The sequence below is a fragment of the Globicephala melas genome, chromosome 3 (genome assembly GCF_963455315.2).
Source record: "Globicephala melas chromosome 3, mGloMel1.2, whole genome shotgun sequence".
In the NCBI taxonomy this organism is placed as follows: Eukaryota; Metazoa; Chordata; class Mammalia; order Artiodactyla; family Delphinidae; genus Globicephala; species Globicephala melas.
Window position 1 is genome coordinate 42,300,029 of NC_083316.1, and position 21,277 is coordinate 42,321,305.

Genomic DNA, 21,277 nt, shown 5'->3' on the forward strand with positions numbered 1-21,277 from the left:
TGGTTCTGAAAGATCAATCTGATGCTTTATGCAGAACAGACTGGAGAAGGAAAAAAGAGCACAGCTAGGGAAACCCATTAGAAGGCTGTGTTGGTACTCCAGAAATTCATGAGTGCCTAAACTGAGGTGTGACCAGTATAAATCAAAAGTGAAAAGGGCAGGGCTTCCCTGGTGGCGCAGTGGTTGAGAGTCCGCCTGCCGATCGATGCAGGGGACACGGGTTCGTGCCCCGGTCCGGGAAGATCCCACATGCTGTGGAGCGGCTGGGCCCGTGAGCCATGGCCGCTGAGCCTGCGCGTCCGGAGCCCGTGCTCCGCAATGGGAGAGGCCACAACAGTGAGAGGCCCGCGTACCGCAAAAAAAAAAGTGAAAAGGGCATACATGGAAGAGAAATAAGCAAAGACTGCACGGAGCTTGACAACAGATCGGATGTGAAGAAGAAAGGAAGACATAAAAAATAACTATTGACATTGGTTAGAGGAATATGGAAAAACAGAAACAAAGAAGTCACAGGAGAAGCTAGTTTGGGGGAGAGAAGTATAGTTCAGTATTAGCCATGTTATTAAATTTGACGTGCTTGCAAAACAGGGCCAAAAATCCAAGTAAATGCAGAAATGGTTGACTTGAGCTTGGAATAGACCAGGATTGGACATGTTGACTGAGGAGTCATCTACAAAAGAAAAGACAGAAGTAATGGAAGTAGAGGAACTCTCCTGAAAGGGCTGTAGAGAGAGAATCATACTGTCACAGACTGACACCTACAGTAATGGTCATATTTTGGGGTTGGGAGAATGGGAAGCCAAAGAATAGAACAAATGACTATTAAAAAGTTCAAAGAATTCAGAGGAATATCAAGAAAAGACAGAGTTAGAAAGAGGCTGATTCACAGAGTAAAAGTGCCACAGAATATTTAAGGAGATATTCTATGTATTTGTAATTGCAGGCATAATAACTTTGTAGTTAAAGGGTTACAGTATATTGTAGGGCAAAGAATTATTATTCACCTTCTAAGTGAAGGTTTGTTACCTGCCTACTTCTTCAGTTTCATCTCTTTTCCTCCTTAGGCAGTGCTTACATTCTGAGTATCTTAAAGGTCCATGCTCTTTCCTGACTCAAGATCTTTGCACAATAGTGTTCCTTACCTCAGCCAGGAATACTATTTCCCCCATTCTGTACAGCATTAACACCTATTCATCCTCCCGATACTGTCACTTTCTCAAAGAGACTGTCCATTACTCCTCCTTTTCCCCAGTAAAAATCAGATTACGCTGTTAAATTCTCTTCCTTAGCTTTTCTTTGTGGCACTTATCAATCATAGAGCAACGTTTGTGTAACTACTTCATGGCTGTGTGCGCCATTAGATTGGCAAGCTCCAGGAGAGATGATTTGTCTGTTTTGCTCATCCCATCCCTAACTTCATGCCAATTACACAGTAGGTTTTCAACAAATATTTGCTAGACTTACGTTTCAGTAAGAACTACAAGCAAACAAGCTAAGCAGAAAACAGCGTATAACTGTCCAAATCAGCTGTAATAGTGGCCTGCTGATCTGCAGCCAGAACCGGCAATCTCCAAATTGAGTTATCAAACCAAACTACACAGTAAGCAAAAATGCACTGCTGCGGTAAAGATCGCTGATAATTTTTACAATAGGTTACCCATATTCGGTGTGTAAGTGCTGAAATTCTTAAGTACTTATTTTTTGCACAACACGTGGAAACGCTACATCGTGGCTGAAAATGGTTTGAGAAGCAAGTAGAAAATGGGTCTGGCTCTAGGACGTTAATAATTCCACACACTACTCTCTGCATTCGCCTCGCTGGTTTAGATGACGGCTCAGGACGGATCCGCACTGAAACGGGAGCTAATGCAAATTTCTTTTGTTCTCAGGAGATGAAGTGGAGGTTTGGGGGACGCTACCGTCGGAACTCTGGAGGCCCAAGCAGCTTACACTGATCTAAAACAAGGCTACCCGATGGGGAGCCAGCAACTCCGGGTGTGAAAGAGAGAAATGTTAAGACCGAGGGTCCGCCCAGGTGCGAAGGCTTCTCCCTCGGGACTGGCAGTAGCGGTTCAGGAGGAGGCCGGGGCCCGACCGCTCGTACCTTGCTTGACTCGGGGATCCCTGGTGCTGCTAGTAGCGGCGGAAGGGGGCGGCCTGACCACAGGCTTCTTGTTTTGGGCCTCCCCAGCAGCTCCGGCCTCGGCGGATTTGGCTCTGGAAGCTGATACAGCGGCCCGGACCGCCGCGGCCCCCGGCGCCTTGTGTTTCTTGTTCTTGCCTCCCATGTTGCAGCTGCGGCAGAAGATTCCTCCCGGTCCAGGTCCCGGAACCACTCCCGCACCGCCTCCAGAAGCTCTTCACATTCCCCGAGTCCCACGCCGCCACCTTGCGTCCTCCATCCGGGCTTCTAGGCCCTGCTACAACCGCTGCTTCGCAATTGGTCCGACTCACCAAGGTCCCGCCTCCTGCCCGCCCACCTAGGCGTCTGCTGCGTGCTGGGAACCCTCGCCTCGCTCCCTCTTTAGCCAAGGAGCTGCCTATCCGCCGGTGTTTAGGAGAGGAAAGGAAAGGTCGAAGGAGAAAAAGGAGGCAGGGAAAAAGTCTCCGGGGCTGCGTGACTCGACTAATTTTGTCTCCCACGGGCCCCTGTTGCGGCTTCGCTTGGCGTCACGGTCGGTGCGGTCGCGGAGCATCTTGGGTAGGAGGGAGATTCGGTCTCGCAGCTCCGAAAGATGGCGGACGCTTTTGGGGATGAGCTCTTCAGCGTGTTTGAGGACGACCCGACCACTGCGCCCGGAGCCAAAAAAGACAAGGAGAAGGGGAAATGGAAGGGGCCGCCAGGGTCTGCGGAAAAGGCCGGGTAAGGAAGATGTCCCGAAATGTCTTTTTTTCTTTTTCTCTCAGTGTTGAGGGAAGAAAATTCCACTCTTCTGAAGACCACGAGAAGTAGGGTGTAAGTTAGTGGCGTTGGGAAGTGAAGGGGGTTGAGAAAAATGTTGAGGAGGGAGGAAGAACGTTGGTTTGGGGGAAGCTGGGTTTTGGCGTTCTCCAGTGGCCGCAGGCAGCGTGGACTTCTGACGCTTGCGTAAGGCCTATTACTCCTGTCTGCGCCCTGGGGTCGTGAGGGTAGGTCAGGTGTCTCTTAGTTTCTATACCCCCAGCTCCAGCACAATACTGGGCACAATACAGGAAACGAATCACCAGTTGAGTAAAGGGTTAAGAAGCTTAGAAAATGTGACTTGGATTGACGGGGAGGGGAAAGGGCAGACAGCAGAAGACGGGAAAGAGATTCAATCTCCAGGCTGCAGTTTTCTTGCCCATAATGAGGTGATAGCATCAACCACTAGGGTGTTTGTAAGGAGAAAACGAGATAGTATGTGTAAGCGCCTAACAGTGCTTAGCACATAATAGATTCTCAAATGCTGGCTTTCTTTGATTTTATTAAGAAAACTTAAAAAAATTACTGGTCCCCGAAACTTAAAGTAAGATGATTCATTAGTAATGAATAAAATTTACTCTTGACGTTGGGGGAGGATACCCAATGAATGCTTGAATTAAATTAGTCATGATTTTGCTCTCAAGGAACTTTTATTTGAGGTAAGGAGGTGGTACAGATACATATTTTAAAGAGTTAGTAGGAGCTTGAAATAGAATAAGCTGTATATACAGTTAAGTGCTATAAAAGTTAAGGAAAGAGAGCTATTTGTGATGTCTAGAGAGCCTTACATGCAAGAAGCTATTCTGTGTTGAGATGATTCCTTATTGACCGCTGAGAATTTTTTGGATTTGTTTTGTTTTGTAGCACAAATTGGGCTAGGCGGAGTGTTTGCTTAGGGACTACAAGAGATAAGCCTGAGAATATAAATTGGTTTTAGATTATGAAGGGCCTTGAACAGCAAGCATATGAGTTTTGATTTCATTTTAAAAACCCAGGTGAACATGTGTTTTTTACCTAACTTGGAGACTGGATAGGTAGAGTGATAGTTTAGAAAAATTAATTTGGTATCAGTAGTCAATGTATTGAAAGAGGAAAGACACTGATAGTAAAAAGTAGATTAAAAAGTATTTCAGTTATATAATTATGAGATTATAAAAACCTCAACTCAGGAGGTGACAGAAGGAAGGAAAAGGAAAGATAAAATGTTGTGAAGGAAAAAATTGACAGGTCTTATTTAAGGAGGACAATGGAAGAGGGGTCAAAAGAGACGTTTTGAACTTGGATATCAGGAAGAAGAAAAATAGGGAAATTTATAGGAGATTTTGATTTCGAAATTAATTTGGCTTGAGACAAAGTGAAGTGATGATAGTATATCCATATTGAAGTATCCATTGGGCAATTTTAATCTGGGTTTGGAGAAATACCAGAACTGTAGGTATATATTTGGATGCTATTTCAATTGGTCCTGCTTGAAGTGGAGATTCCTGTGGGAAAGTATAGTTTTCCCACACATAGAGATTAGATGGATATTAGAACAATCGGGAGTTTGAAGTGTCACATAAGAGTGAAACAAAGGAGAAAAATAGTCTTCCTCTCTCATTGAGTTAGAGGGTGTAGTAGTCTTGGAGAACTTTTCAGGGAAAATGAGAAAGGAGGACAGGTTCTTTTAATTTTTTTCCAAACAGGAATAATTAATAGTTTCTGTAGTTTGAATGGGCAACTATGATGTTATGAAGATGATACATGTATAATTTTCTACTGCGGTAAATACTTTGTTTCAGAATTACTCAGGGAAAATTCACTTTGCAGTGTATCAGGGGTAAGCTGTTTCTGCAACCTTCCAAAGTGAAAATTTGTAGGATATAAAAACAATTTATATTTTAATTTTACTAGGAAATATGTGAACATTAGAGAAAGGAAATACATAAGAAAATATAGACCATGATTAACTTACGGAACTTTGTTTACTACCAACACTTCTAACTAGGCCTAGACGTCTAGGTATTTTTAGGGAAAAATCCAATTTGCCTTATTGTAACTATCATACTATCATAATTATTTGTATCGTAGTCAATATGTATAGCATGATTTCCATCTGATTTGTATAACACAGAAGGGCAAATCCTGGAACTTTAGAGGATCTTGTCTTTTGTATTGATATTTAATACTCTAGACCAAGTGGGTGCTTTTTTAAAAAACTTTATGAGAATTGTCTGGAGAGAGAGAATAATATGAAAAACTCCATGTACGCATAACTCAGCTTCAGTATTATCAAGTCATGGTCAATTTATTCCCACACCCTTTTTTTGTAAATCAAATGCTACTAATAATGTTATTTCTCCCTAAATATTTCAGTATGCATCTCTTGTTGATAGTGACTTTCTTTTCCAACGTAACTGTCATGCCATTGTTATACCTAACAAAATGTACGATAATTCCTTGATATCATTGAATAGTCAATCCACAGTAAGATTCCCCAGTTGTCTCAAAGGTATTTTTTTGTAGTTGGTTTATTTGAATCAGGTTCCAGACAAAGCCCTTATACTGTTTTGGTTGTTATATCCCTGAAGTCTTTCATTTTACAACAGTCCCTTTTTTCCTTACGCTATTGATTTCTTTTGGAGGGGTGGATGAAAGGAGAAACCAGCTCATTTGTCCTGTATACTTTTCCACATCCTGAATTTGCTTTCTTATGCTGTCATTTTACTAGCTTTTTTATCTTCAAGTATTTACTGTAAACTGTCCTTATATCTAGAGCTGAACTATGCAATCTATAGTAGTCCCCCACCCTTATGTGAGGGGGATAGGTTCCAAGAGCCCCAGTGGTTGCCCGAAACCTTGGATAGTACCAAACCCTATATGTAGTATGATTTTCCCTATACATACATACCTACGAAAGCATAATTTATAAATTAGGCACAGTAAGAGATTAACAATTACTGAAAATAAAATGAAATAATTATATCAATATATAAGTTGAGAACTTTCACCTTTTCATTTTTTTTTAAATTAATTTATTTATTTTTGGCTGTGTTGGGTCCTCGTTTCTGTGCAAGGGCTTTCTCCAGTTGCGAGAGCGGGGGCCACTCTTCATCACAGTGTGCGGGCCCCTCACTGTCATGGCCTCTCCCGTTGCGGAGCACAGGCTCCAGATGCTCAGGCTCAGTAGTTGTGGCTCACGGGCCTAGCTGCTCCGCGGCATGTGGGATCCCCCCCAGAACAGGGCTCGAACCCACGTCCCCTGCATTGGCAGATAGACTCTCAACCACTGCGCCACCAGGGAAGCCCCACCTTTTCATTTAAAGTAAGCACTTGACGGCTTCTCTTTGGCGTTGCCAGCATCACTACTCTTGTGCTTCGGGGCCATTATTAAGTAAAACAAGAGTTACTTAAACACAAGCACTGCCATAGTACAACAGTGATCTGAAAACTTAGACAGCCACTAAGTGACTTAACAGGCTGGATACTGTTGGCAAAGGGATGATTCATGTCCCAGGCGGGATGGAGCAGGAATGTGCAAGATTTCATCATGCTACTCAAAAAGGCATCCAGTTTAAAACTTATGAATTATTTACTTCTGGAATTTTCTGTTTAATATTTTTGGACCTCAGTTGACCTTGGGTAACTGACACCTTGGAAAGGGAAAACATAGATAAGGGGGGACTCCTGTAATAGCTACTACCTACCTGTAGCTGTTGAGCACTTAAATGTAGTTAATCAGAATTGACATGTTCTATGAATGTAAAATATACACTATATTTTGAAAACTTGTTATAAAAAATGTCAAATACATCATTTTTATCTTTATATACTGAAATTATAATATTTTGTATATTTTGGGTTAAATGAAATACATTAAAATTGGTTTCTTTTTTAAACTATTTTAATATGGTTACTAGAAATTTAAAGTTATATAGGTACTTGCATGTATATATCTTGGACAGCTGCTGATGTCGAGACTTGATTAGAATCATTCAATTGTTTAGATAAGAATACAGTTGAATAGAGAGTTGAATATAGTATTAAAGAATAATGGAGCTCTTCTGAAGGAAAGTATTCTACAATGAATTTAGGTTTTAAGCTTCTCAAAGGTATAGCTGCTGTGGCCTCTCCCACTGCGGAGCACAGGCTCTGGACGCGCAGGCTCAGCGGCCATGGCTCACGGGCCCAGCCGCTCCGCAGCATGTGGGATCTTCCTGGACTGGGGCACGAACCCGTGTCCCATGCATTGGCAGGCAGACTCTCAACCACTGCGCCACCAAGGAAGCCCTGTTTCTTTGTTTTATAGTTGTACCAACTCCTAGTAGGTTTAATTACAATGCTTTGGTTGATGCTTACTAATTCAGAAAGAATAATAAAATGTTAGAACTAGAGGGATCATAATTATCATTCATGTCTTTTACTGAGGGCCAAGGATATTGATTGCTTGTCCAAAGGAGATTCATGTAAGTAATATGGAACAACTGTTAATACCTATTCCACTAAATGGGGCGTGAGAGGAATTACGTATTTCAGGTTTTGCCAAGCATCAAAGAATAAACTTCATTATGGAAATGTTATTCAAGCATATAGATCAGTACTACTATTTGTTGACTCTTTTTTTAAAAAATTTTTCTGTTGAAATAAAACATACAAAAAAAAAGTGCGAAAGTCATGGGACAAATTTTCATAGTGAACACACCAGTGTAAGCCCTGTTCAGGACAAAAAATAGAATATTGCAGAAATCCCTCTTTTTCCCCCAGTAAAGTGACTAACGCGATAATCACATGTGTTAGTTTTTTTTCTGTTTGTAAATATAATGTAATTGGATTCATACAGAATATGTTCTTTTGTTTCTGGCTTTTGCTCAACATTGTAAAATTCTTTTTTTTTTTTTTTTTGCGGTACGTGGGCCTCTCACTGCCGCGGCCTCTCCCGTTGTGGAGCACAGGCTCCAGACGCGCAGGCTCAGCGGCCACGGCTCAGGGACACAGCCGCGCCGCGGCATGCGGGATCCTCCCGGACCGGGGCACAAACCCGTGTCCCCTGCACGGGCAGGGGGATTCCCAACCACCGCGCCACCAGGGAAGTCCGTTTGTAAAATTCTTAACTGTAGCTCTGGCAGTAACTTTCGAAGTATGATTGAGGTTTAGTGTGGGATCAGAGGAATATTCCCAATTACCTGAAAAGCCTGCTCTTTTTCAACTATAGGAGACTGAATTTTTCTTCACATAGTTCAGCCAAAAACTGTATCACAAGTTCAATGTAGAGACAGATGAGAGTCCAGCTGCCTTCTATTAAGCCAGACATTAAAGAGACTTGCAAAAATATAAAACAATGCCATTCTTCTCATTAACATTTTTTTGGGAAAATACTAATTTTTTTCAGTTTTAATATTTAATGTGGTAAACATCAATAGATAAGACTACAGAAACAAAATTCAAAGACTACAGAAAACAAACGTTTATTGTCACTACTTTTGACTTGCAAAAATATAAAACAATGCCATTCTTCTCATTAACATTTTTTTGGGAAAATACTAATTTTTTTCAGTTTTAATATTTAATGTGGTAAACATCAATAGATAAGACTACAGAAACAAAATTCATTGGAATCCTCAGTAACTTTTAGACTGGAAAATCAAAATCAAAATCTCTCATTTCTGAGATCAATGATTTTGGAGCCACTGATCTAATATAGTTTAATTTCCATTTTCCTGGTAATTAATGGTTCTTGAGCTCCTTTTCGTATGCTTATTGGTCATTTGGATATCCTCTTTCGTAAAGTGCCTGTTCTAGTCTTTTGCTCATTTTTTTATTGGGTTATCTTTTTTTTTTTAATTTGTAGCCGTCACTTCCATTATTTTAGATACATACGCCTTTTGTCAGTTACATTTGTGTTTTCTCCCACTTTGTCTTTTCTCTGTACTCTCTTAATGGTACCTTTTGATTTACAGAAACTCTTAGTTTCAATGCAGTCCAATTTAGCAAACTTACTTTTTGGTTAACAATTTTATGTCCTGTTTAGTAATACCTAAAGATAATTTTCTTATTTTATCTTCTAGAGGCTTTGTTGTTTTTGCCTTTCACAGTTAGATCTAATATCCATATTGATTTTTGTGTATAACTGGCATAGGGGTCAGATTGATTTCCCCTATGGTTATCCAATCCACAAAGCACTGTTTATTGTCACTACTTTTGACCAGTGAATCCAACCACATAAAAAAAATTTCTCCCAAATAGTAATATTATGCCGTTTAGAAAAGCATTAAATGTTTATTGAAAGTGTTCATGTAAATGTCTAATGGTATTTTACAGTTTTTAAGAATATTATATTAGTAATAGTTGTGTTAATGTGAGTTGCAAAATATTTTTAGAACAGAATTTTGAAGAAACTATGAAATGAAAGAGGAGTAGTATTCAGTTTCATTAGTTAAAATAAAGAGTATTCTGGGCTTTAGCCACTTTTGATTTGTAACATCTATTTACATGACTTTTTGTTAATAGTGTATAATATACATGGGATAATATTTTATGGAGTCACCCTTAAAGTAAGAAGTGCTATTGCAGAATTCATTCTAAACCGTTCACATTTCAGAAAACGTTTTGATGGTAAATTACAATCTGAGTCAACTAATATTGGAAAAAACAAGAGAGATGCAGACTTCGAGGGCACAGATGAACCCATTTTTGGAAAGAAGCCCAGGGTAGAAGGGTCAATAACTGAAGACTTAAGGTAGTATTTCCATTGTTATAAATGTTAGTAACTCTTAAGTTGGGTGGTTGCCTGAAGTTTTGAAAATTGCTTATATGTTGTTACTTTATGAAAATATTTGTTGTATTAGAGAAATGAAAATAAATATTCTTTATATATTCATATAAACATATAACTGTAGGACAATTATGTAAGTTTGGGGAAATGGAAAACAATATAGAAAAGAAAGGCTTGTAATACTTTTGAATCCAATTTTAAGAAAGAATCTTGAAGCCTGATTTTTTTAAAAAGAAGAAATGCCATTTCATTTATTTGTTAATGTCTTAGAAGAGGATCATTGGAAGAGTGGGATAAAAGGAAAGAATAAAACTGACACAATGGAAGGGAATACTTGAGAAGGAGCATTAGGAGGAATTAGATTTTCACTGTTGCATGTAGCAGTAGAGTGGCTATGAATCTCAATACTACTATCAATGAGGGAGACCCATGGATATGTATGGCTGAAATAGCTGGGTGTTTCTTTGAGTTCAAAAGTTGGAACTTTCTAGAAATTGATTACAGTTTCTTAGGTTGACCTGTTTCCTCTCGTAGCGATGATCATGACTTTGCTTTTCTCATTTGCGATATTCTAGCTTGGCACTACAATGAAGAATTTACTCCTGTGGTTTTGTTGTTGTTTTTTAACCGGTTAGCTGTTGTTGTAGCTAGCAAAAGTAGGTACTGTAAATGGTGGTAGATGTATTACTGAAATACTTAAGATGCACTGTTTGTCCAAACTAGTGCAATAGGTTACAAAATAATACTGATAATTTAAAATCATTTTTGCTTATTGTAGTAACTCTTGGGTTTTATCCAAAGTATGGTTATTGATTTAAAGTAAAAAATCAGAAGTACAATCAGTAATAATGGATCTAGTGCAGAAATACATCTATTTTTCTTCAATTTATCCACAATCATGTCATTTCAGAGTCTAAACAGAGAACCTATATGAGTATAACTTAGGATTTTGATGAGAAGAGGGAACACTTCTATAAATTATAGCAACATCTGTATTAGGCTAGTTTATTTTATACTTCCTATGACGTAATGGTTTTTTTGGGGTTTTTTTTGCGGTATGCGGGCCTCTCCCGTTGCGGAGCACAGGCTCTGCACACACTGGCTCACGGGCCTAGCCTCTCCGCGGCATGTGGGATCTTCCCGGACCGGGACACGAACCCGTGTCCCCTGCATCGGCAGGTGGACTCTCAACCACTGCGCCACCAGGGAAGCCCCGTAATGGTTTTTATAAGCAGCTTTGTGTTTTGAAGCAGTGATAATGCTTTTGTAGAGGTACTTTTTATCCAAAATAGTTACTGGAACTAAGCTGACATAATTCTTTGAATAATTCACTTGGAGTCTGTCTGTTTTGTATTTGTAATAAAAGATGCTAACTCACCATTTTGAATTCCCAGCATATATAATTCTCAGTAATTTATTTTAATGTAATTTTAACAAATTTTTTTTTTAAGTTTGTCAGACTTGATGCCCAGGGTCAAGGTACAATCAGTTGAAACTGTTGAAGGGTGTACACATGAGGTAAGCACAAACAGTGTATGGTAAGTTGGTGTTATAAGTGGGATTTTGCTTTGGACTATCTAATCTGATGATTGACAAGCAGTTTAGCCTTAAGGGCTTTGGAAACAATATGTAGTTTCTGTGCAGTCAGTGTACATAGTCTAGTGGAAGGAACTGGGGGTTTGTATTCAAACCTGAGCTTAGACACTGACACAGTGCTTTTCCTAACTACAGTCTTGGATACCAATTTCTTAACCTCTTTGACATTGGTTTTCTAATTTGTAAGTTTAGAATAATGGGATTTACATCATGGGGTGGTTGTGAAGATTATGTAAGAAAATTAGGTGAGATACCCAGCACAGAGTAGGGTTTTTTTGTTTTGTTTTTCAGAGTAGGAATTTAGTACATGTTTATTCCCATGCTCCTAAAGTCAAGTAACAGTGACATTTTGCAAGTCCCGTGCTTTTTTGTGTTTTGCTCTGATGACTGGTATATTGCAGTTTCATTGTCTGCCACAAGATGGTGGTCACTGATAGCTTGTAGTAACCGTTGATCAGTGAGCATTTGTAAACATATGGGACATAAGGAAACTGTAACACTAGTTCTTTCTATTAAGCCCTTCTGCTTTTACCATGTAACCTTATATGTTATTGCTACAGTTAATTGAGGAATCTTATTAAAGACTTTATCAAATAAGCAGAATAATTCCAAATTAACAAAAATTGCTTTTGATGTAGATCTGGAACGTTATTTTTTTAAACACCTGTTTTTCTACTTGAAATTTCCTTATGTTCTTTAGAATATCACTTAGTTTGGCAGGTATAATATCCATTAGATCATTCATTAAACACTTACATTAGACCCTGTTTGATGCTGTGGTCTTAAAAAGATGGGAGAAAAACCTCAAACACACACAAATTTTGCTCTCAAGAGGTCAGAAGTTCTTTCTGTCCTCCATGATTATCCTCAAGCCCTCCATTCTGTTATCTCCTCTCACTTTTTTAGCAGGTAACCTTACCTTTTACTTTATCTAGAGGTTTGAAGATATCAAGTTGGAGTCACATCCACTCAAAGGACAAGGCACTGCATTGTTTATACTGAGGAGAGTTGCTCTGCCAGTGTTCTTGGTTTTATCCTATCCTGCCTCCACAAAGACTTGGATCATTCCATTTTCCCTTGACTGTTTCTGGTGTCTCCTTTTCTCTATTTTCCTTTTCTTATCAGCATATGAATATTCAAAAGCTTCTCTTTTGTTCTGTGTTGCTTTTTAGCCACTGTGTTGTGTTTCTTCTTCCCCATTGTAGTCATTCATTCAGTACATATCTTTTGGGTGCCAGGTATATTTTATTATTCACTGAATATAAAGAGATAAACAAAAAAAGTTATGGTCCCTTTCTTTTCAGAGTTGTTATTGAGTGCTCTGCTTAGAAAATCCCTGCTAAGTGCTCGCTTCGGCAGCGCATATACTAAAATTGGAACGATACAGAGAAGATTAGCATGGCCTCTGCGCAAGGATTACACGCAAATTCGTGTAATATTTAAAAAAATATTTAAAAAAAATAAATAAAAAGAAAATCCCTGCTAAACTTCCTAACCTTCCAGTCATCTTTTAATCTACTATAGTTAGATTTCTTCTTTCTCCATGTCTTTCAAACTGCTCTGGCAAAAATCACGAATAACTAATTGCTAAGTCTATTTGACTCTTGATTATTCTGTTGTTTTTCGATTTTTCTGACTCCTTAGTCTCTGTAGGCTTCTCTTCTACCTGTCTGTTATAAGTTAATGTTACCCAGACTGTTTTCAGAGAATAGAAACAAAACTCTGATTCTCATACATGTGAAAACACAATTTGTTATTGTTGCTGCTATTAAATCTCAGAAATGTTAAAGTCTTAATTGCTTTGTGTTAATGTTTTTTGTTCATGTCATAGCAAGTATCAGGAGAGATGTGAGGGAGGTGAACCAAGTAACCAGGTATGGCCCCGCAGGTTGATCATACCTTGATGAGGATCACACCATGATTTAGGGTCTAGTCTTCAGATTTTCGGATTCCGAAATTTGATTTTGTCAGTGCACCAGAGGTTGTGCTCTCTGGATAGAATCACTTTCATCATAGTCATGGTATGGTATAACAAAAGAGGGACATTCCCTTAAATTAATGGATAAGTAGTCCTCTTATTGTCAAACTACCTAGGAGTCAGAAACTACTTAGAAGTTTCTTGGTGTCATAATAAAGGGGAATATGTAGTCTTAAGGGGAAGACTGATGAAAACTATTCCTATCCCTGGAAGGGTTCATTCACTAATAAGAACAACTCATAAATTAATTCTTTCATAATGTGTGCTGGATAAACTACCAAATTCTATCCCTTTATAGATTCCATTTAGAGTTCCACATTGCTTCTAACACAGTTATTATACTGGGTATTGTTCATTGAGTTTCATAATTTATCTTTTCACTTAATTACAGTCAGGTTCTAGTTATTCCTTTTGAAACACTACACACATCATCTTGATTGTAATTGAATTGCAGATTTACCAACAATCTCTCAATATTCTAAGACAGCTAATCTTATCTCATACTTGTTTGTTGAAATTTTGCTCTTAGAAATTATTTCTAACTTCTGTGTGTACAGTACTTTGCCCTTGTTGATTGATTATTTATACACTAATTGGCTTACATATTGGGAATTTACATATATTGTGAACTGCTCTCCAGATCTTAATCTTCACTGGAGGAAAATTAGTTTCCTGTTCCAGGAAATAATACCATTTTATTCCACATAGTTTTCTTTCATATAGTGGCATCCCTTTTTATGTCCATTCTGCTTTTTTGAGCATTCATTAATGTCAGGAAGTACATTAGACCTAGAAAATACAAAGATAGCTGAGATAGGTCCTAGACCTTAATAAACACAGTTTCTTCTGGGAGATAGACTTAAGTGCTTTTAATTAGATTACTATCAGATAAACACTAATAGAAGTTTTTTGAATGTTGTAGCTTTTGCATTTTTCTCAAAGGTGGTTATTTAATTTTACAGTGTCTAAGACTGTCAGAAACACTAGTTCACCACCTTTATTTTTCAAACCATCATTGATTAGGGAGTGCTGAATGCATCAATTCTCGAATAGTAAATTGATTTTTTTTTTTAACATCAGGTTGCACTTCCTGCAGATGAAGATTATCTACCACTTAAACCTCGCGTTGGAAAAGCTGCAAAGGTTTGTACTTTGGGCTGTACGGTTTGTACAGTTTTGTGAGTCTGTTTTCCTAAAAATCTTCAAGATAAACTTTTAAATGAGATCCTCATACTTCCCTGTGTGTGTGTGTGTGTGTGTGTATATATATATACACACACACACACGTATATATGTACAAATTAAGAAGCCGCCACCTGAAGTCAAATATGGTGAGAACCAAATCAATAAACAACCATGCTGAAAACCACGTATCATGTGATAAGATTTTTAAAAATGAAAATAATTCTCAACGTTTTTAATGAATCTAATGAAAAGTACTGATCTTTCTCTAGAAAAAAATGCATGTGTACAATCAGTTTTGTGTATAGTTTTGGGAGTTGAACAAACTTCTAATGAAACTTAAACTCTTTTGCTGATATTAAATGGATTTTGAAACCCTGATAGATGGTAAAAGAGTAATATAAATTTTCCAAGTCATTTTCTTAAGTAAAAAAGGCAGTATGGTGGGGTAAACATGAACTCTTCAAGTCTAATAGATATATTATGCTGCCTTTGCTGAGTGAACTTGATTGAGGCCTTGCCTTTTCAGAGCCTCAGAGTTCCCATCTGTGAAAGGAAATTATATATACGTTAGGGGTTGCTGTGAAGATTAGTAGGTGGAAAATGTGTTGCACAGTGCCCTCCATAAAGCATGTTCTTGACAAATGGTAATGATTATTGTGTTGTAATTAACATATATGTAAACATAATAATTGAAAGATCAGATAGTAGAAATAACTTCTATGCTGTCTGGTTAAAGTTTTTTTTTTCATTCTTCCTAATTTTCTCTGGTTGGTGGCATATTTCCCAAATAGACTCATAAAGAAATGCTCCCAGAATGCTTCTAGGGGTAGTGTCTCTTGGTTTTAAGTGTACTATAATGTGTCTAGGTGTCTTCATACAGATACTAATTTTTTTTATAGGAATACCCGTTCATTCTTGATGCTTTTCAAAGAGAAGCCATTCAGTGTGTTGATAATAATCAGTCTGTTCTAGTATCTGCACATACATCAGCAGGAAAAACTGTATGCGCTGAGTGAGTAGCTTTCTTTTTAAATGGAATTTTAGGACTGTTAATATTTGCTTTATACATTTAGGTGCTCCTGTGTTGGGTGCACCTAATATAATATTTATAATATATTTACAAATATTATATCCTCCTGTTGGACTCACCCCTTTATCATTATGTAATGCCTTTGTCTCTTGTTACAGCCTTAGTTTTATTTTTATTTATTTATTTATTTTTATAAATTTATTTATTTATTTTTGGCTGCATTGGGTCTTCGTTGCTGCATGTGGGCTTTCTCTAGTTGCTGCAAGTGGGGGCTGCTCTTACTTGTGGTGCACGGGCTTCTCATTGTGGTGGCTTCTCTTGTTGCAGAGCACAGTCTCTAGGTGCCCGGGCTGCAGTAGTTGTGGCTCATCGGCTCTAGAGCGCAGACTCAGTAGTTGTGGCGCATGGGCTTAGTTGCTCCGCGGCATGTGGGATCTTCCCAGACCAGGGCTCAAACCCGTGTCCGCTGCACTAGCAGACGGATTCTTAACCACTGGACCACCAAGGAGGTCCTTACAGTCTTAGTTTTAAAGTCTATTTTATTTTACGTAAGTGTAGCTACCACAACTTTCTTTTGATTTCCACTTGCATGGCATATCTTTTTCCATCCCTTCACTTTCAGTCTGTGTGTCCTTATATCTGAAGTGAGTCTCCTGTAGGCAGCATATAGCTGCAAGTTGTTTTTTTATCGATTCAGCCACTCTGTCTTTTAATTGGAGAATTCGTCTATTTACATTTTATTATTGATAGGTGTGTACTTAGTGCCATTTTGTTAATTGTTTTCTGGCTGTTTTGTAGTTTGTTCCTTTCTTTCTTCTCTTGCTCACATTCTAGTTTTAAAATGAAATTTTAAAATAACTGTTTCTTACCATACTCTTTAAAAGTTTAAATTTTTTCTATTTCATTTCTGTAAGTAAATTTAGACTCTTACCTTTATTTCATTTCTTCTACTTTGGGCTTCATTTGCTATTCTTTTTCTAGTTTTTTAAAGGAGGAAAGGTGAGGTCATTGATTTCAGACCTTTTTCTAATACAGACATTTAGTGCTGTAAATTTCCCTTCAGTCATGAATGTGTATCGTGATTCACTAGTGCTATGTTCATTTTTTGTGCATTTCATTTCAGGTCTTTTCTAATGCTCTATCTTCAGATTCATTAATCTTTGCTTCTTATTATCTAATCTGTCCTTAATCCTATTCAGTGCATTTTTTCATCTCAGATATTATAGTTTTCTTTGCTAGAAGTTCATTTTTGTGTGTTTGTTTTCCATGTGTTTACTTAACTTTCCTCCAGCTTTTTGAGCATACAGAATACAGTTTAAAAACTATTTAAATGTTTTTGTGACTATTACTTTCATTTGTGTTACTCCCTGATCTGTTTCAGTTAATTGACTTTTCCCTTCGTTATAGGTCAGTATTTTCCTGCTGCTTTGCATACGGCTCTGATGGGATGTTTGGCTGTTTTTTAATTTCATCACTGACTTTTGGCAGTTTAATTATGATGTGACTTTACATAATTATTTTCATGTTTCTTATGCTTGAATTTATTGGGCTTCTCAAATCATGGGTTTATTAGTTTTTATCAGATTTGGAAAAATTTCAGCCATTTTTTATGTCAAATAGTCCCTCTTCTCCTAGTACTCTGAGGACTTCGGTTAAACTTATATCAGGAGACTTTAAGTTGTCTCAGAGCCTAGTGATACTCTTATTTATTATTGTTTTTTGGTGTTTATTCTCTGTGTTTCATTTTGGACAGCTTCTATTAAATGGCTTTAAGTTTATTCATCTTTTTATCTGCAATGTCAAATATGCTATTAATCCTACCCAGTTTATTTCATCTTAGATTTAGATTTTTTTATCGCTGAAAGTTTGGTTTGGGTCTTTTAATATTTTCCATATTTCTTCCAAACATGCTGGGTTTTTTTGTTTGTTTTTTTACATCTTTTTTTTTTTAACATCTTTATTGGTGTATAATTGCTTTACAATGGTGTGTTAGTTTCTGCTTTATAACAAAGTGAATCAGTTATACATATACATATGTTCCCATATCTCTTCCCTCTTGCGTCTCCCTCCCTCCCACCCTCCCTATCCCACCCCTCCAGGTGGTCACAAAGCACCGAACTGATCTCCCTGTGCTATGCGGCTGCTTCCCACTAGCTATCTACCTTACGTTTGGTAGTGTATATATGTCCGTGCCTCTCTCTCGCTTTGTCACAGCTCACCCTTCCCCCTCCCCATATCCTCAAGTCCGTTCTCTAGTAGGTCTGAGTCTTTATTCCTGTCTTACCCCTAGGTTCTTCATGACATTTTTTTTTTCTTAAATTCCATATGTATGTGTTAGCATACAGTATTTGTCTTTCTCTTTCTGATTTACTTCACTCTGTATGACAGACTCTAGGTCTATCCACCTCACTACAAATAGCTCAATTTTGGTTTTTTTATGGCTGAGTAATATTCCATTGTATATATGAGCCACATCTTCTTTATCTATTCATCCAATGATGGACACTTAGGTTATTTCCATGTCCGGGCTATTGTAAATACAGCTGCAATGAACATTTTGGTACGTGACTCTTTTTGAATTACGGTTTTCTCAGGGTATATGCCCAGTAGTGGGATTGCTGGGTCATATGGTAGTTCTATTTGTAGTTTTTTAAGGAACCTCCATACTGTTCTCCATAGTGGCTGTACCAATTCACATTCCCACCAGCAGTGCAAGAGTGTTCCCTTCTCTCCACACCCTCTCCAGCATTTATTGTTTCTAGAGTGTTTGGTGATGGCCATTCTGACTGGTGTGAGATGGTGTCTCATTCAAGTTTTGATTTGCATTTCTCTAGTGATTACTGACATTGAGCATTCTTTCGTGTGTTTGTTGGCAATCTGTATATCTTCTTTTGAGAAATGTATTTAGGTCTTCTGCCCATTTTTGGATTGGGTTATTTGTTTGTTTTTTTGTTATTGAGCTGCATGAGCTGCTTGTAAATTTTGGAGATGAAGCCTTTGTCAGTTACTTCATTTGCAAATATTTTCTCCCATTCTGACGATTGGCTTTTCGTCTTGTTTATGTTTTCCTTTGCTGTGCAAAAGCTTTGCAGTTTCATTAGATCCCTTTTGTTTATTTTTGTTTTTATTTCCATTTCTCTAGGAGGTGGGTCAAAAAGGATCTTGCTGTGATTTATGTCATAGAGTGTTCTGCCTATGTTTTCCTCTAAGAGTTTGACAGTTTCTGGCCTTAAATAGGTCTTTAATCCATTTTGAGCTTATTTTTGCGTATGGTGTTAGGGAGTGATGTAATCTCATACTTTTGCACGTACCTGTCCAGTTTTCCCAGCACCACTTATTGCAGAGGCTGTCCTTTCTCCACTGTACATTCCTGCCTTCTTTATCAAACATAAGGTGACCATATGTGCAGGGGTTTATCTCTGGGCTTTCTATCCTGTTCCATTGATCTATCTTTCTGTTTTTGTGTCAGTACCATACTGTCTTGATTACTGTAGCTTTGTAGTATAGTGTGAAGTCAGGGAGCCTGATTCCTCCAGCTCCGTTTTTCGTTGTCAAGATTGCTTTGGCTATTCGGGGTCTTTTGTGTTTCCAAACAAATTGTGAAATTTTTTGTTCTAGTTCTGTGAAAAATGCCAGTGGTAGTTTGATAGGGATTGCATTGAATATGTAGTTTGATTTGGGTAGTAGAATCATTTTCACAATGTTGATTCTTCCAATCCAAGAACATGGTATACCTCTCCATCTCTTTGTATCATCTTTAATTTCTTTCATCAGTGTCTTATAATTTTCTTCATACAGGTCTTTTGTCTCCTTGGGTAGGTTTATTCCTAGATGTTTGATTCTTGTTGCAATGGTAAATGGGAGTGTTTTCTTGATTTCACTTTCATATTTTTCATCATTAGTGTATAGGAATGCCAGAGATTTCTGTGCATTAATTTTGTATCCTGCTACTTTACCAAATTCATTGATTAGCTCTAGTAGTTTTCTGGTAGCATCTTTAGGATTCTCTATGTATAGTGTCATGTGACCTGCAAACAGTGACAGCTTTACTTCTTCTTTTCCGATTTGGATTCCTTTTATTTCCTTTTCCTCTCTGATTGCTGTGGCTAAAGCTTCCAAAACCATGTTGAATAAGAGTGGTGAGAGTGGGCAACCTTGTCTTGTTCCTGATCTTAGTGGAAATGCTTTCAGTTTTTCACCATTGAGGACGATGTAGGCTGTGAGTTTGTTATATATGGCCTCTATTATGTTGAGGAAAGTTCCCTCTACGCCTACTTTCTGCAGGGTTTTTATCATAAATCGGTGTTGAATTTTGTCAAAAGCTTTCTCTGCATCTGTTGAGATGATGATATGGTTTTTCTCCTTCTATTTCTTAGTATGGTTTATCACATTCATTGATTTGCATATATTGAAGAATCCTTGCATTCCTGGAAAAAATCCCACTTGATCATGGTGTATGATCCTTTTAATGTGCTGTTGGATTCTGTTTGCTAGTATTTTGTTGAGGATTTTTGCATCTGTGTTCATCAGTGATATTGGTCTGTAGTTTTCTTTCATTGTGACATCCTTGTCTGGTTTTGGTATCAAGGTGATGGTGGCCTCGTAGAATGAATTTGGGAGTGTTCCTCCCTCTGCTATATTTTGGAAGAGTTTGAGAAGGATAGGTGTTAGCTCTTCTCTAAATGTTTGATAGAATTCGCCTGTGAAGCCATCTGGTCCTGGGCTTTTGTTTGTTGGAAGATTTTTAATCACAGTTTCAATTTCAGTGCTTGTGATTGGTCTGCTCATATTTTCTATTTCTTCCTGATTCAGTCTTGGCAGGTTGTACATTTCTAAGAATTTGTCCAATTCTTCGAGGTCGTCCATTTTATTGGCATAGAGTTGCTTGTAGTAATCTCTCATGATCTTTTGTATTTCTGCAGTGTCAGTTGTTACTTCTCCTTTTTCATTTCTAATTCTATTGATTTGAGTCTTCTCCCTTTTTTCCTGATGAGTCTGGCTAATGTTTTATCTATTTTGCTTATCTTCTCAAAGAACCAGCTTTTAGTTTTATTGATCTTTGCTATTGTTTCCTTCATTTCTTTTTCATTTATTTCTGATCTGATTGTTAGGATTTCTTTCCTTCTGCTAACTTCGGGTTTTTTTTGTTCTTCTTTCTCTAATTGCTTTAGGTGCAAGGTTAGGTTGTTTATTCGAGATGTTTCCTGTTTCTTAAGGTGGGCTTGTATTGCTATAAACTTCCCTCTTAGAACTGCTTTTGCAGCATCCCATAGGTTTTGGGTCGTCGTGTCTCCATTGTCATTTGATTCTAGGTATTTTTTGATTTCCTCTTTGATTTCTTCAGTGATCACTTAGTTATTAAGTAGTGTATTGTTTAGCCTTCATGTGTTTGTATTTTTTACAGATCTTTTCCTGTAATTGCTATCTGGTCTCATAGTGTTGTGGTCGGAAAAGATAGTTGATACAGTTTCAATTTTCTTAAATTTACCAAGGCTTGATTTGTGACCCAAGATATAATCTATCCTGGAGAATGTTCCATGAGCACTTGAGAAAAATGTGTATTCTGTTGTTTTTGGATGGAGTGTCCTATGAATATCAATTAAGTCCATCTTGTTTAATGTATCATTTAAAGCTTGTGTTTCCTTATTTATTTTCATTTTGGATGATGTGTCCATTGGTGAAAGTGGCGTGTTAAAGTCTCCTACTATGAATGTGTTACTGTCAATTTCCCCTTTTATGGCTGTTAGTATTTGCCTTATGTATTGAGGTGCTCCTATGGTGGGTGCATAAATATTT

At 37.8% G+C, this 21,277-nt stretch overlaps 2 protein-coding genes and 1 non-coding gene across 4 annotated transcripts in view; 2 read left to right on the forward strand and 1 right to left on the reverse strand.

The window, feature by feature from the left end:
* DHX29 (DExH-box helicase 29) overlaps positions 1-2,467 on the reverse strand; it is a 48,032-nt gene extending 45,565 nt beyond the window's left edge. For both annotated transcript variants that reach the window (XM_030843249.3, XM_060295776.2), the window contains exon 1: positions 2,105-2,467. In XM_030843249.3, the coding sequence (XP_030699109.2) occupies positions 2,105-2,288 (184 nt within the window). In that variant the 5' untranslated portion in view covers positions 2,289-2,467. The remainder of the gene's footprint in view (positions 1-2,104) is intronic.
* A 12-nt stretch (positions 2,468-2,479) lies between these two features.
* Positions 2,480-21,277, forward strand: part of MTREX (Mtr4 exosome RNA helicase) — a 144,016-nt gene continuing 125,218 nt past the window's right edge. Inside the window, exons 1-5 of the mRNA XM_030843294.2 lie at positions 2,480-2,863; positions 9,519-9,656; positions 11,144-11,210; positions 14,347-14,409; positions 15,351-15,463. Coding sequence (XP_030699154.1) covers positions 2,736-2,863; positions 9,519-9,656; positions 11,144-11,210; positions 14,347-14,409; positions 15,351-15,463 — 509 coding nt within the window. The 5' untranslated portion in view covers positions 2,480-2,735. The remainder of the gene's footprint in view (positions 2,864-9,518; positions 9,657-11,143; positions 11,211-14,346; positions 14,410-15,350; positions 15,464-21,277) is intronic.
* LOC115848585 (U6 spliceosomal RNA) lies at positions 12,632-12,741 on the forward strand. The gene has a single exon (XR_004037752.1). It is a non-coding gene; the product is annotated as a U6 spliceosomal RNA (small nuclear RNA).